This window comes from Ursus americanus, chromosome 13, assembly GCF_024610735.1.
Source record: "Ursus americanus isolate L20-20 chromosome 13, mUrsAme1.1.p, whole genome shotgun sequence".
NCBI classification, from domain to species: domain Eukaryota; kingdom Metazoa; phylum Chordata; class Mammalia; order Carnivora; family Ursidae; genus Ursus; species Ursus americanus.
Genome location: NC_142139.1, coordinates 20,517,835 through 20,531,498, shown reverse-complemented (window position 1 = coordinate 20,531,498; position 13,664 = coordinate 20,517,835). Strand labels below are relative to the sequence as shown.

Genomic DNA, 13,664 nt, shown 5'->3' with positions numbered 1-13,664 from the left:
CATTCTTGAGCAGGATGGTTCTTAGTTTCCAAGTGTTTGAGTTTCTTCCAAATTTTTCCTTGTGATTGAGTTCCAGTTTCAAAGCATTGTGGTCTGAGAATATCCAGGGAATAATCTCAGTCTTTTCATATCAGTTGAGACCTGTTTTGTGACCCAGTAATATGATCTATTCTGTAGAAAGTTCTATGTGTGTTTGAAAAGAATGAGTATTCTGTTGTTCTAGGGTGTATGTGACTAAATCAAAGAACAGGGATGTCCTACCTAGAATCTTTTTTTTTTTTTCAAAATTAAAAATTAGCCTTAAATTTGTTTCTCTAAGTTCTTTGCAAGTTGATTATTTCTCAAAGTATGACTCCCATTAAAAACGTTAAGTGCCTGAACCCATTAAAAAGAGAATTTTATATTTACTTACCTTTGACTTTGCAACTATTTCTGAAACTTTCACCACAGGATCTTGAGTGAGACTTAGTTTGTTCTGTGCATTCATCTTACTGTTCAGCCAACTCATGGCTTCGCTGATATATTTTTCAACTTTTTCCACTTCAGCAGGATCCAAATGATCGTATCTTTCATCCTGTTAAAAAAATTCTACTTAATGTAACAGATATTTTTCAGTAATGGATCAATTAATGAATAATTTCTATTTAAAAGATTTAGACTCTTATTGAATGTATACCTCACACATATCCATGTGAAGAAGACATATACAAATGATACAGAATTGAAGAGACTGGGAGAAAGAAAAATATCAGTGTGCGTTTTTAAAAGGAAAGGCTTTCTGAAGAAGTCAGATTTGCCAAAAAATGCCTAGTGGAGAATATTCGAGGGAACAATACTTAGCCAAGAAAAGAAGCTGCAGAGAATTAAATTTGTTAGGGAAGAGAAATAAGAAGGCATACTGCAAGCTAGACAGAAAATTCTCAATATACAGCACAACAGGAAAATGGAATGAAAGAGTACTCCAAAGCCAAAGAACTGGGAGAATGGTGATGCTGTGTTTTAAAACCATACATACCTAGGGAATTTTAAGAGATTAAAGCCACATACCTGCACTGTATTTTAAGTGTGTAACTACCCTTTACCAATAATTTTCCAATACATTTGTTTCTTTTGGTTTGGGTTTTTTGTTTTTTTTTTTTTGAGAGAGAGACTGCATGCACGGGGTGGGGGATGGGGTTTGGGGATAGAGGGAGAGGGAGAAAGAATCCCAAGTAGGCTCCATGTTCAGCATGGAGCCCCACACAGGGCTCGATCCTACCACCCTGAGATCATGACCTGAGCCAAAATCAAGAGTCAGACACTCAAATGACAGAGCCACCCAGGTGTCCCTCCAACAAGAAAAAAAAGTTTTAAGTTTGGTGCACAAGGTCTCCAGAATTTGGTGGCAACAACTGCTATCGCTTTGCAGCTGAGAACTTACAGATTTACCCCACTGCCACCATATACTACCCACATGCCATCATCATCAGCAGGCTTTGTGGCTTTCATACCTTGTTTCTGTATGCTTCTATCACTTTCATAACAAGTTGAATCTTTTTTCCCAAGTCATTTAAAGCTTTTGGTCTCTCTTCATGTTCCATGTACCTCATCTGAATAGGCTGGCCATATTTCTATTAAGAAATTTTTTTAAAAGAAAAAAGTTATTAACAGAAGACAATTTTTAACAGAAGACAACTTTTACTGGGTCTTTACATGATGATGAATAGGAAAGAAAGCTGGCCAGATCAAAATATGCCTGCTCTGTTTCCCTACATGAGAGTAATTCCAGTGGTTATTTACTTATGCAATCCTACACAGAGATGCCTAACTAATGATTTATGTCTTTCTCTCATTTATTAAGATTACCTATTGATTCCTTTCAAATCCAAAGGCAACACTTTTTTACAGAAGTATTAAGTAAGAAGACCATAGAACAATACTTCATGCAGAATTCATGTATTTGAAACTTGATTTACCCCAAGTGCCTGGAATGGGTAATTTCTAAATGTTAAAACAGCCTCTGTAACTTTGAGGAGGGCAATCATTAGAAGAATGAATACCTATTTTGTTTCATATTCTTCATACACTTAAAAAAAATCAATGTATTTTAGAATAATTTTAAATTTTCAGAGAAGTTATAAAGGAAATAATAAGAGCATCAAGTACCTCTATTGTTATCCTCTAATGTTAACATCTTATACCACCATAGAACGTACACTTGTCAAAACTAAGAAACTAACACTGGTGCATTACTATTAACTGAACTCCAGACCTCATGTGGATTTCATAATTTTCTGTTCCAGAATACCATATTGCATTTAGTCTATTAACATATTTTTTATTGAAAAAAATTTTTAAAGATTTTATTTATTTGAGAGAGAGGACTCACACATGCATGAGTGTGAGAGAGAGCACACGAGCAGGGGGAGGAGCAGAGGGAGTAGACGACTCCCCACTGAGCAGGATTATGACCTGGGATTATGACCTGAGCCAAAGACAGATGCTTAACCAACCGAGCCACCCAGCCGCCCCTTACTGTAAATGATTTTGAAAGAGGACCAAGTATTTTTAACAGCCAACTCAAAAAAAAAACCAAAAAAACAAAAAAACCAAAAACTAAGGCCTGTGAAAACTTCTATAACATTCATTTCTATGGTTACTTATATATTTGGAGTAAAATAATCCTTTTTGAGAGCTGCTGGGCTTTTCAGTCATTTCTACTGGCCTCAGCTGCCTGGGAGCTCCTACTACACAAAATATATACATTCTCTTAGGGAGATGGGGAGTAACACCATCATCAAGATAAAACGTCATAAAGCCTAGTTTTGCTATCATAAGCTTAGGTTTTCTAGTTGCTTTCTAATTATTCCATTTGGAAGTAATTTGCTGGCATGAAGACAATTCTAACTTTTTCACGATACTAACTTCTGCTTTTAGGTAACTTCTCTTACACTCCCCACCTCCCCCAGTCCTAGAGGGCTGCCTTTTCCCATAGTCTAGGAATCATTATCAATGTCATCTATGTTTTTCCCTTGCAACTCAGAATGGTTCAGTGACCAGCAGCATCAGAATTTCTTGGAAGCTTGCTAAAAATAGAGAATCATGAGCCCACCACATCAGATATATACTGAATCATAGTCCCCATTTCAGTAAGAGCCCCTGGTAATTATGTGAACATTCAAGTATTGCTATGATCCACACTAAGAAGAAGAGACAAATATGCTTTCATCCTTGTAATCTAAACTTCAAACTATTTTTTTTCAGGGTAGGGTAGACAAGCAGAAAGAAAGGAGTAATAGTGGTCTTTTCTTAAAATCATACCATTGGACCTAGAAAAGGGAAAGCTGGTGACCACAACTCCTTATTTCTTTGTGGAAGGACATTCAAGAGCAGGAGTGCTATTTTTGAATTTCTACAGTGGCCAGGTGTCCACATCAGTTGCAATGTGAAAACACAAAAGGGCAGTATATTACTCCTCAAAATCATGACAGTGAAGGGGGAGAGAAAAAGAGAAAGGGTGTATCCTCTAATGGATAAGAAGGGATCAGGTTCACAAATCCTTTCTTAATGACATCTCAGAAATATATGACTAATGTAAAAGTGGTAATATTCCAATCATCTGCTACATATTTATATCTGAAAATCATAACAAATACGATTACACATTATTTCAATTATCATGTAGCATTACTGCCCTCTAAAAATGCTTTTAAGATTAGAGAACAATTCTTCTTACATCTATCTTGCTTTAGTATTTTCTAATATATTTATTAAAAATAGACTCTGCTTTTACAGCATAATTTTCTGGAAAACAATGTTCTGTTCAAAACTAACATGGACTTTGAAAATTTTACCTTTAGTTCTTGAAGCTTATCCACATAAATTTGTTTAGGTTGGTCTTCTCCTTCTTCATAAAGCCAATTTTCTGTGTCTTCCAATATTGCAGACAGTTTATTCAAATCCTAGTTATACATTTAAAAGACACTGACTGAAAATACATTCCTTAGAAATAAAAGTTATTAAGGACAGCATGTTTTTCAAGTATAAAAGATTAAATTTCAGATTTCTCTGGCTTTTTATTCATAAACATGTTTTTTACCATACTTCTGCAACTGGGAGAAACAACTAAGAATGGCTCAAGGAGATTGTCGACAGTAACACATTTGGTATGTTTATTTGTATAAATCGTATTAACATTGTCAAACAAATCATTTTTTAAAAAGACTTATTTGAGAGAGGGAGAGTGTGTGAGTGAGCAAGAGCGCATGCGTGCAAACGCAAGTGGAGAGAAGGGTAGAGGGGGGAGAGAGCGAGAAGACTCCACACTGAGTGTGAAGCCCAACATGGGGGCTCGATCTCACGACCCTGAGATCATGACCTGAGCTGAAATCAAGAGTCAGATGCTTAACCAGCTGAACCACCCAGGTGCCCCTCTAACAAATTATTCTAATAAAAACTTTAAAATTTAGACTTACTTCTTGAGTGATGAATTTTTCATAGACCGTGCCCAGCTTGTCTCTAAAATCATATACATATTCTTCAACAGCATTCTTAGCATCATTTCTTTCTTTCTCTAATTTATCTTGCATTATCATCTTCCCCTATTCAAAATGTTTAGATTAGTTGCTATTGAGAATATGCAGGAGAGTCATCAGGGAAATGCGTATCAAAACCATAATAAGCTATCAACTAATACCTGTCAGAATGGCTAGAATCAAAAAGACAAGAAATAACAAGTGTCGTTGAAGGTATGGAGAAAAAGGAACCCTCATGCAGTGTTGGTGGGAATGTAAATTGGTGCAGCAAGTGTGGAAAATGGTATAGAGGTTCCTCAAAAAATTAAAAATTGAAGTACCATATGATCCAATAATTCCACTATTGGGTATTTACCCAAAGAAAACAAAAATAATTAGATGTATGTACCCTCTGTTTATTGCATTATTTACAATACCAAGATACAGAAGCAACCTGTGTCCATTGATAGATGAATAAAGAAGGTGTGGGCTCTCTATGTGTATAAGTGTGTGTAATGGAGTATTATTCAGCCATTAAAAAGGATGAAATCTTACTATTTGCAACAAAATAAATGGACCTAAGCTAAGTGAAACAAGTCAGACAAAAACAAATACTGTATGATTTCACTTTTATGTGGAATCTAAAAAACAAATGAATAAACAAAGAGTAGAAACAGACCCATAAATAGAACTGATGGTTGCCAAAGGGGAGATGGGTGGGGGGGTGGGCAAAATGGGTGAGAGGGAGTGGAGATACAGGCTTCAAGTTATGGAATGAGTAAGTCATGGGGATAAAAGGTACAGCACAGGGAATACAGTCAATGGTATAATAATAGTGTACAGTGAGAGATGACAGCTATACTTGTGAGCATACCATGATGTATAGACTGGTTTATCACTATGCTATATACCCGATACTAAAGTAACACTGTGTATGAACTAGACTTCAATTTTAAAAAAGACTGTGTATGAACTAGACTTCAATTTTAAAAAAGAGAATATGCATTAGGGAAATGCAAACCAAAAACTCCTCATATCTACTTAGAATGACTACAATCAAAGAAATGGATTATAAGAAATGGAAAATGTTGATGAGGATGTGGAGAATTTTTAATGCTTGCATATTGCTATTGGGAATGTAAAATGCTGTAGCTGTTATGTAAAACAGTTTAGTGGTTCCTCAAAAAGCTACATAAAGAATTACAATATGACAACAATTTTACTCCTAGGTGTTAATAACCAAAGGAACTGAAAACAGGAACTCGAAACAGATATCTGTATGCCCACTAAAGCATTATTCACAATAGCCAAAAGGCGGAAACAACTCAGTTGTCCATTAACAGATGAATGGATAAAATGTACAAATATCTCCAATGAAATATTATTCTATTATAAAAAGGTATAAAGTTCTGATACACGTTACAACATGGATGAACTCTGAAAACATTATGCTAAGTGTACTAAACCAGACACAAAAGGACAAATATTGTATGATTACATTCATATGATTTATCTAGAACAGGCAAATCCAGAGACAGAAAGTGGCTAGAGTTTATTGGGGGTTGGGGGAAGAGAAGAATGGTGAGTTATTAATAATTACAGACTTTCTGGGGTTATGAAAACGTTTTAGAAAGAGGCAGTGGTGACAATTCACAAAATTGTAAATGTAACAATGCCACTGAATTGTTGTACATTTAATCAAAATGGCAAATTTTGTTATATACATTCTACTACAATTTAAAAGATTAGTAATGTATAATATTCCAAAAGCCACCGAACTGTACACTTTAAATGGGTAAACTGTATTGTATGTGAATTATATCTCAATAAAGCTATTGTATTTTATTTATTTATAAGATTTTATTTATTTATTTGACAGAGAGAGAGACAGCCAGCGAGAGAGGGAACACAAGCAGGGGGAGTGGGAGAGGAAGAAGCAGGCTCCCAGTGGAGGAGCCTGATGTGGGGCTCGATCCCAGAATGCCAGGATCATGCCCTGAGTTGAGGGCAGACGCTTCACTACGGAGCCACCCAGGCACCCCAATAAAGCTATTTTAAAAACCCCACATAGACTATGTCATTGTACATACTCGGGTTCAATTCCTTGGCTCCCCACTTACTAGCTTTGAGATCACAGGAAGGTCAATGAACCTCTCTAAGCCTCAGTTTTGTTTTTTGTTTTTTTTTTTTAAAGATTTTATTTTTTTGACAGAGATAGAGACAGCCAGCGAGAAAGGGAACACAAGCAGGGGGAGTGGGAGAGGAAGAAGCAGGCCCATAGCAGAAGAGCCTGATGTGGGGCTCGATCCCAGAATGCCGGGATCACGCCCAGAGCCGAAGGCAGACGCTTAACCGCTGTGCCACCCAGGCGCCCCATAAGCCTCAGTTTTCTTACCCTAAAACAGAGAGAATACAACTATCTATCTGTTTAGGGCTGTTAGTGAGATTCACATAATTTGCATAAAATTTTAGTGTAGTGCCTAGCACATAACTCATGCTGAATAAATTTTAGTTTGGAAGGGGATATAATACAGTGGTTGTGATCTTAAGCTCTGGAGACAGACTACCGAGATCCCACTCAAAGGTTACTCTCTGGCCTTGTATGATTTAGTCTACCTGTTCCTGTTTCTTCATCTGTAAAACAAATCTCTAACAGTACCTATACTTCACAGGTTTGTTTTGAGGATTAAATAAGATATCAGCGTGTTTTAAAAGGTTAGCAAATATGATTATTGTTACAAAGCAAAGAAATAAAAATCTGAGGATTGTAATACCTGAAGAAAATTTTCAATTTAACAGAAACACAGTATTTTAAACAGAAGACTATAGTGCACTGACATTTGGAATTTAAAATAGTGAGACGTTTAAAACCTTAAGAAAAATTGTATACACAAAATACACCACAGCAGCGCTTGCTTACAATTTATTCCTTTGGGAAAATTAATTTGTCCAAAACAAATTCTGAATTACTCATGGTCTCCAGGAATGCTTACTTCACCTAAAATGCAGCCTTTAATACTTAATGAATAGACAATATAGGAAAGTACTAAAAAGAGCAAGCACTGTAAAATCAAAATCTCTTGAAGAAATTCCTAGAATAATGTGCACCAGTCGGGAGAATATGGGGTGCTTCAAAGAAAACTGACGTTCTCTAATACTAGCCAAGCCTGTAGAAATTACAACTACTTAAATAAAAGTTTTAAAAATAAAATTACTTCTTATACAACTGCTAGTCAAGAAACAGTCTCTTCCCTCAAGAGACTATAAAATTAGACACACAGACATGTAAAGAAAACTTCAAGAATGAGAACAGGTCTTAAGCAGTATTAAAGGGAAGCCAGAAAACATTCTGAATAGAGCCTTATCTTTAAGAAGAACACATTAGAAGAGGGGAGCTGCTAATACTTCCCCATACAATGTCTGCTGGGTGTTACTGTTAAGACAGAGTAACAGGAGGTAAGAATCCTTAGTATTAGAGTGGTCTTTCTTTATAGTGGAGATAATACATCTTCTTCACATAACTCTGATAAAAGCTACACTGTACATGACATTATTATAGCTTAGTATTTTGTCTAAAATAAAGTAGTTCAATGATTTAATAATTCCTTAGGAGTTATGGACTAGATCCCCAAATTGGGGGGGGGGGTAATAATAACTGACTTCAACAAAAATTTCAGAATATACTACCACTTATTTCAACATCAACTCAGATTTATATACCTCATTTTCAATGTAGCTGTTGAGAAGATCTTGGCCCAGTTGTCTACACAGGCTACTCTGAATAGGCAGATCAATACTCTTGACTTTTCCTTTTTTAATAGTCTGATTTAATCGATCTTGTTTGTCTGAGGGAGCTGACTGCAAAGAGAAATGCAAGAGAAGTATAAATTTCTAAAACCAGCTTAAGAATACATTTACAAGTGATTTCAGATTAAACAAAGAAGTAAAATTGAGACTTTTACCATCTACTATACTTAATACTACTTTAATATGGATAGTATTTTATATTCTGTGTACACTAAGTTTTCTACATAAAAAAATACCAGAATGGAAATGCAAATTAAAGCCACAATGAGATGCCACTTCACACCCATTAGGGACAACTATAATGAAAAAAAGGAAAATAATAAGAATTGGTGAGGATGTGGAGAAATTGGAACCTTCACAATGCTAACAAGATTATAAAATATCGAAACCGTTCTGGAAAACAGGCAGTTCCTGGGTGATAAAAACGCTATAAAAATGTTTGTAGTAATAGTTGCAAAACTCTGTGAGTATATTAAAAACCACTGAATTGTACACTTAAATGGGTGGACTATATGGTATGTAAGCTATATCTCAAGCTGTTTAAACAATTAAAGCAAAAAATATCAAGTAAAATTAAAAATCCAGAAAAACAGGTTTCGGTTTCTAAATTACTGGAGTGCCCAGGATTTGAAACAAAATCTTTATAATCCCTGAAAAAAATCTACACAACTAACCAATACAGATTAAATTCTGTTCAGGTTAGAAAAAAACTGTTGAAGGCGGTATTTAGAGCTGCAGCCACATTCATCTGGATGATTGGGTCTGGGTCTCTCCGTTATTGGCAACGACTATCTCAGTAAAATAATGACTTTCAATAAAAGAGTCATCCTTGAAAGTCACACCTTCAAAAATATTTATTTCTGCACAAAAGAAAATATTTTATGATATGTGGCAAAATGCTTAGAGTGGTTAATTTTGAGACGTGAAGTTACTGCTAAATTAAGTTTTCTTCATTTAGCTTACTGCATTTCTTATTTTTCTGGGATTATATAGTTTTTAATGAGACAAAAAATTACTGAAAAATGCACCTTCTTTTTCCTACCAAAAAGATAATTTTACTTATATTGTTAGGGTTCATTCTTTTAAAAATCCTCTATAATAACTCATCGAATTGTATTTATTCTGGCTTTATGCTTCTATACTTTTCCAGAGTACTAAGATTTAAAATATCAATCTCAAAAAGACACAACCACAAAAATAGTAAAACACACCTTTGTTTTGGTTCCTGTATGATCTATTTCCTCTTCTGGGGTGTGTTCAGCATGACATTTTTGATGTCCTTCTTCTTCTTGGTCAACTTGCATTTTATCCTGGATAGAAAATATGTAATTGATAATATGAGTGTCTTCCTTATTCTATTTTTTTTTAATAAACAGCATCTTAGTGTTCAAAACTGCTTTGTAGTGTGTGAACATTGTAAAATAGAAGATTGTTTCTCAAATGAGAGTAACTACAAATAAATAGATTAACACGTAAAAGAAAAAGATTTGATGCTAATAAACTGTTTCATTCAGCTGTGGTTAAATAACTGCAAAAGAAACAAAAAACTGTTCAAGTTAAATTCGCCAATCAAAATTCACAAACATAAGCTTACAAAAAAGAGAACATTAAACTTGACCTGAAAAATGTTTATAAAGAACTTAATGTGGGAAAATGAGAAAGATACAAAATACGTGTATTACATAAGGTCATTATATTTTTTTAAATATAGTAAAATACTCAATACATCAAAACTGTCAAAGTAGATGGCTCCAAATTATTACAATGTAAACTTCAAAGATTTTTTAATGTGTAAAGGATAAACTTTCACCCAATAAGACTGTTAAAAAAGTAATAGATTTTTCTGGTCTTTCTTAACCTTATTTATGATCACCCTCCTCAAAAGAAGAAAGCTTGAAATTCAGGAATCAGAATAATTTAAGTCTTCTTATATATTTGGAGTTAAGTAAATATAAAATACCCAGAAGGCTATCATGAATAAATGCTTATTTGTGCCAAAGAGAAAAATAAATTAGCAGATCATTTACACCAGTGTTCTTTGCAGTTAAAAGGCCAATTATCTCTGGGGAACCTGGGTGGTTCAGTGGAGTAAGTGCTGACTCAGGTCATGATCTCAGGGTCCTGGGACCAAGACCCATGTTGGGAAGTCTGCTTGTGGATTCTGTCTGTTTCTCTCTCTCCCTCTGCCCCTCCTCCTGCTCTCTAATAAATTAATAAATCTTTAAAAAAATTTTTTAGAAAGTCAATTATTTCTGATCTTCCACCCCCCACCCCCCGAGCCAACTTCTAACTATACAATTTCCCCCACTCTGAAAAAAGGTGAAAAAAGTGATAATAGTGGTGAGTTGGTGTAATGTAGGAAGACACAAATACACTTAACTCTATTTCATATAACACTAAGAAAAAAAATGTTGCCAGTTAAGTGGCCAAAATGCTTGATCAGTTAGCATTTCTACTTGATACTTATTGAAAGCTCTTCTAACATGTATATATCTCTAAAAGATAAATCATATAAAGCAGTTAAGGTATTTCTAAAGCCTCACATTCAGAATCAGTTTATTCAAGTTGTTGAGTATTTTTCTACACAATATTGTCCTCTGTGCAATCAAAAGCATCAGTGACCCAGCATTTGTTTAAAAGTTGTTCCAGTATGGTCTCTTAATATTTTCTTATAAGCCACTGATACCTATTCTGCAAGTTTTATGATGGTGTTTTCTTTATCATACCAAAAGGAGTCAGCAGATTATCTTCAGACAACAACCAGGACTTGAATTCCTTCCACGAATGGTCTTTAAAACAGTTTGTTGACAGAAATGTCAAGGGGATACAACTGCCTAGTCATGTCACCGGGAATAGCAACCAAATTCACACATGTACAGGTGATGAGAACTGTATCATGATTATTGCCATTGGCAACAGTAAGTAGAAGATATGATCATTTGCAAGGCCTACCCCAATTTCAGATATATTAAAAAAGTGGAAAATTGTACAGCTTACAATTGATTTGAGAATAATGTGTTAACCTTTTGAAATGATTTGAGAAGGTTCATACAAATATTATCTATAGAGGGGAAATTAAAAGAAGTGCTTCTAGATTCTGGCTTCTCTGACAGATTTTAAATTGCATGAGGGTTGAGATCATTTTTCTGTTCCCTGCTATATCCAAACACACATTCCAGTGCTTCTAGTTATTTGCTGAATAAAAAGCACTTAAGAATGAAATCCAGGGGTGCCTGGGTGGTACAGCTGGTTAAGCATCCAAGTCTTGGTTTCAGCTCAGGTTTTGATCTCAGGGTCATGAGATCAAGACCCACATCAGGCTCCACACTCAGTGCAGAGTCTGCTTGAGATTCTCTCTCCCTCTGCCCCTCTAGCTTAAGCTCTCTAAAATAAATAAGTAAATCTTAAAAAAAAAAAAAGAATAAAATCCAGAATCATTATCGTGAACTATATAAAGGCTTTACTGGCTCTGTCCCTTGATCTACCTTAATATTTTTTCTTGCCACTTTCCTCACCTTCTCCACTCCTATATCTCATATATCAGCTACCCTTGCATTTGTTACAACAAAAAAGGGCTTTCTTCCTCAGTGGCTTTATGCTTGTTACTCACTCTGCCCAGACACCTACCCACAACTTACCTTCAAACTGCTCTTGCATCTTTCAGGCTGGCTTACCTGTTCCTTCCTCACAGGTGGCTTTCCTCATCACTATCACATAATTTCCACTATGCATTCCCCACCCCCATTAATTCCCTTTATATTTATATGGTATCTTGTTGCTTCCAGCTTGTCCTTTCCCACTAGAAGGTAAGTTACAGATAGATGGAGACCTTTTCTTCCTTGCTTACCACTGGATCTTCAGAGCCTAAAACAGTGCCTGGTACATATAAGTAATCAGATATTTTGGGAAAAGTGGCCAACAATTGGGGAATAGTAAAATCAAAGCATATTAATATAATAAATAGCATATAGTCTTTCTGATCTCTGGTTTTGTGATAAAGCCTAAGCTGTGATAACTTCTTAGTATGAGCGTATAGTAATATATACCTAGAAGTATCAATTTAATTTTGAGACATCTTCATATTGAAGAAAAGTCTGCAATCTGTTATGATTTTTTTCAGGAAAATCAAAGCTGTCTTAGTTTTTAATGAAAAAAGAAACAAGAGGACCATAAAATAATCTTTCATAAATCGACTCAGGCAAAAGCAAAAGCAAAAGCAAAAAAAAAAAAAAAAAAAAGACTCCTGTTGCTTACTGGGTTTATGTCAGAACCAATAGTGTCAGCAGGCAGGGAAGAGTAAAAAGAACTTATTACCCTCTTACTTTCTCCTCTAAAATTGAAACAATTAAATTCCAAAGTCTACTCTGATTTGGTTCACATTTTTTGGGAGGAAGGGAGAAACGACTATAATGGTATGTAGGCCTTAGCTTTTAAACTTCTGGATACAGAATTAAAGAAAAAAAATCCTAGAGAAAACCATTAAGAAATACAGCATACAGGATGTTTTCTACACAGGATACTCAACCATCACCACTTGTTAGCAAGGATTCAGAAATAAACTAAATTTATTCAACACCTATTATATCCAGCTATGGTAGGGATTTAAAAGGAGGTAATATATGTGGAATGTGCTTGCCAAAAATGCCAAGGATATGATCCATAATGTTAAACTTTCTTTTTCTCTTGATTATATATGTTGTAGAAAGAATATTCAGGAACATCTTACTTATCTAGAAGAAATCTCTTATATGGGAACATCAACTACTTGGAAATGTTCCTTCCTATAAGCCAAAACACTCCTGGTAGGCAAATAAGTCTCTTGAATGGCCACAGCAGATGTCATAACTTCATATCCTTTATTCACAGATGAATCCTTTAAGTCCACATCCAGATCATTCTTTCAAACCCACAGACAAAAGCAGCAAATAAGAAATGCTAAAGGTGGCAGAAAAATGGGTGCCATATTATTGTTTTTAGTGCCTAGGATTCGCTATATAGAGAAAACTAAAGGTCTCAACAGAGACTTTTAAGAAAAAGAGGTGAAGAAAACTGAAATGCTTATGAAAAATTCATCCTAAAGGCATACAGAGTGCTCTCAATATTAGCAAAAATAAATCTTAATGGATTAAATTTACATGTCTGACTTAAATTATTGTGAACTACAACCAAGAAAACTTTTCAAAAAAAAGAAAACTCTTCCACCTATCATTCTTACATTAATTATAAAAAATTGACACTCTTTACTAACAGATTAGCACTTTTCTTTTCATCTCAATTCAAGGAAGGATGTAATAGCAAAATAATACATGGGAAGAAGAATGAAAGAAAATGCCATGATCCCTAAATGGGTACTTTAACGAGTAG

The 13,664-nt window shown here is 34.9% G+C and overlaps 1 protein-coding gene across 1 annotated transcript in view; it reads right to left on the bottom strand.

The window, feature by feature from the left end:
- The window catches only part of HSPA4L (heat shock protein family A (Hsp70) member 4 like), a 46,666-nt gene that overhangs the window by 3,723 nt on the left and 29,279 nt on the right, over window positions 1-13,664 (bottom strand). The window contains exons 13-18 of the mRNA XM_045799022.2: window positions 9,512-9,610; window positions 8,214-8,351; window positions 4,455-4,580; window positions 3,834-3,941; window positions 1,491-1,610; window positions 413-574 (exon numbers count right to left, since the gene is read on the bottom strand). Coding sequence (XP_045654978.1) covers window positions 413-574; window positions 1,491-1,610; window positions 3,834-3,941; window positions 4,455-4,580; window positions 8,214-8,351; window positions 9,512-9,610 — 753 coding nt within the window. The remainder of the gene's footprint in view (window positions 1-412; window positions 575-1,490; window positions 1,611-3,833; window positions 3,942-4,454; window positions 4,581-8,213; window positions 8,352-9,511; window positions 9,611-13,664) is intronic.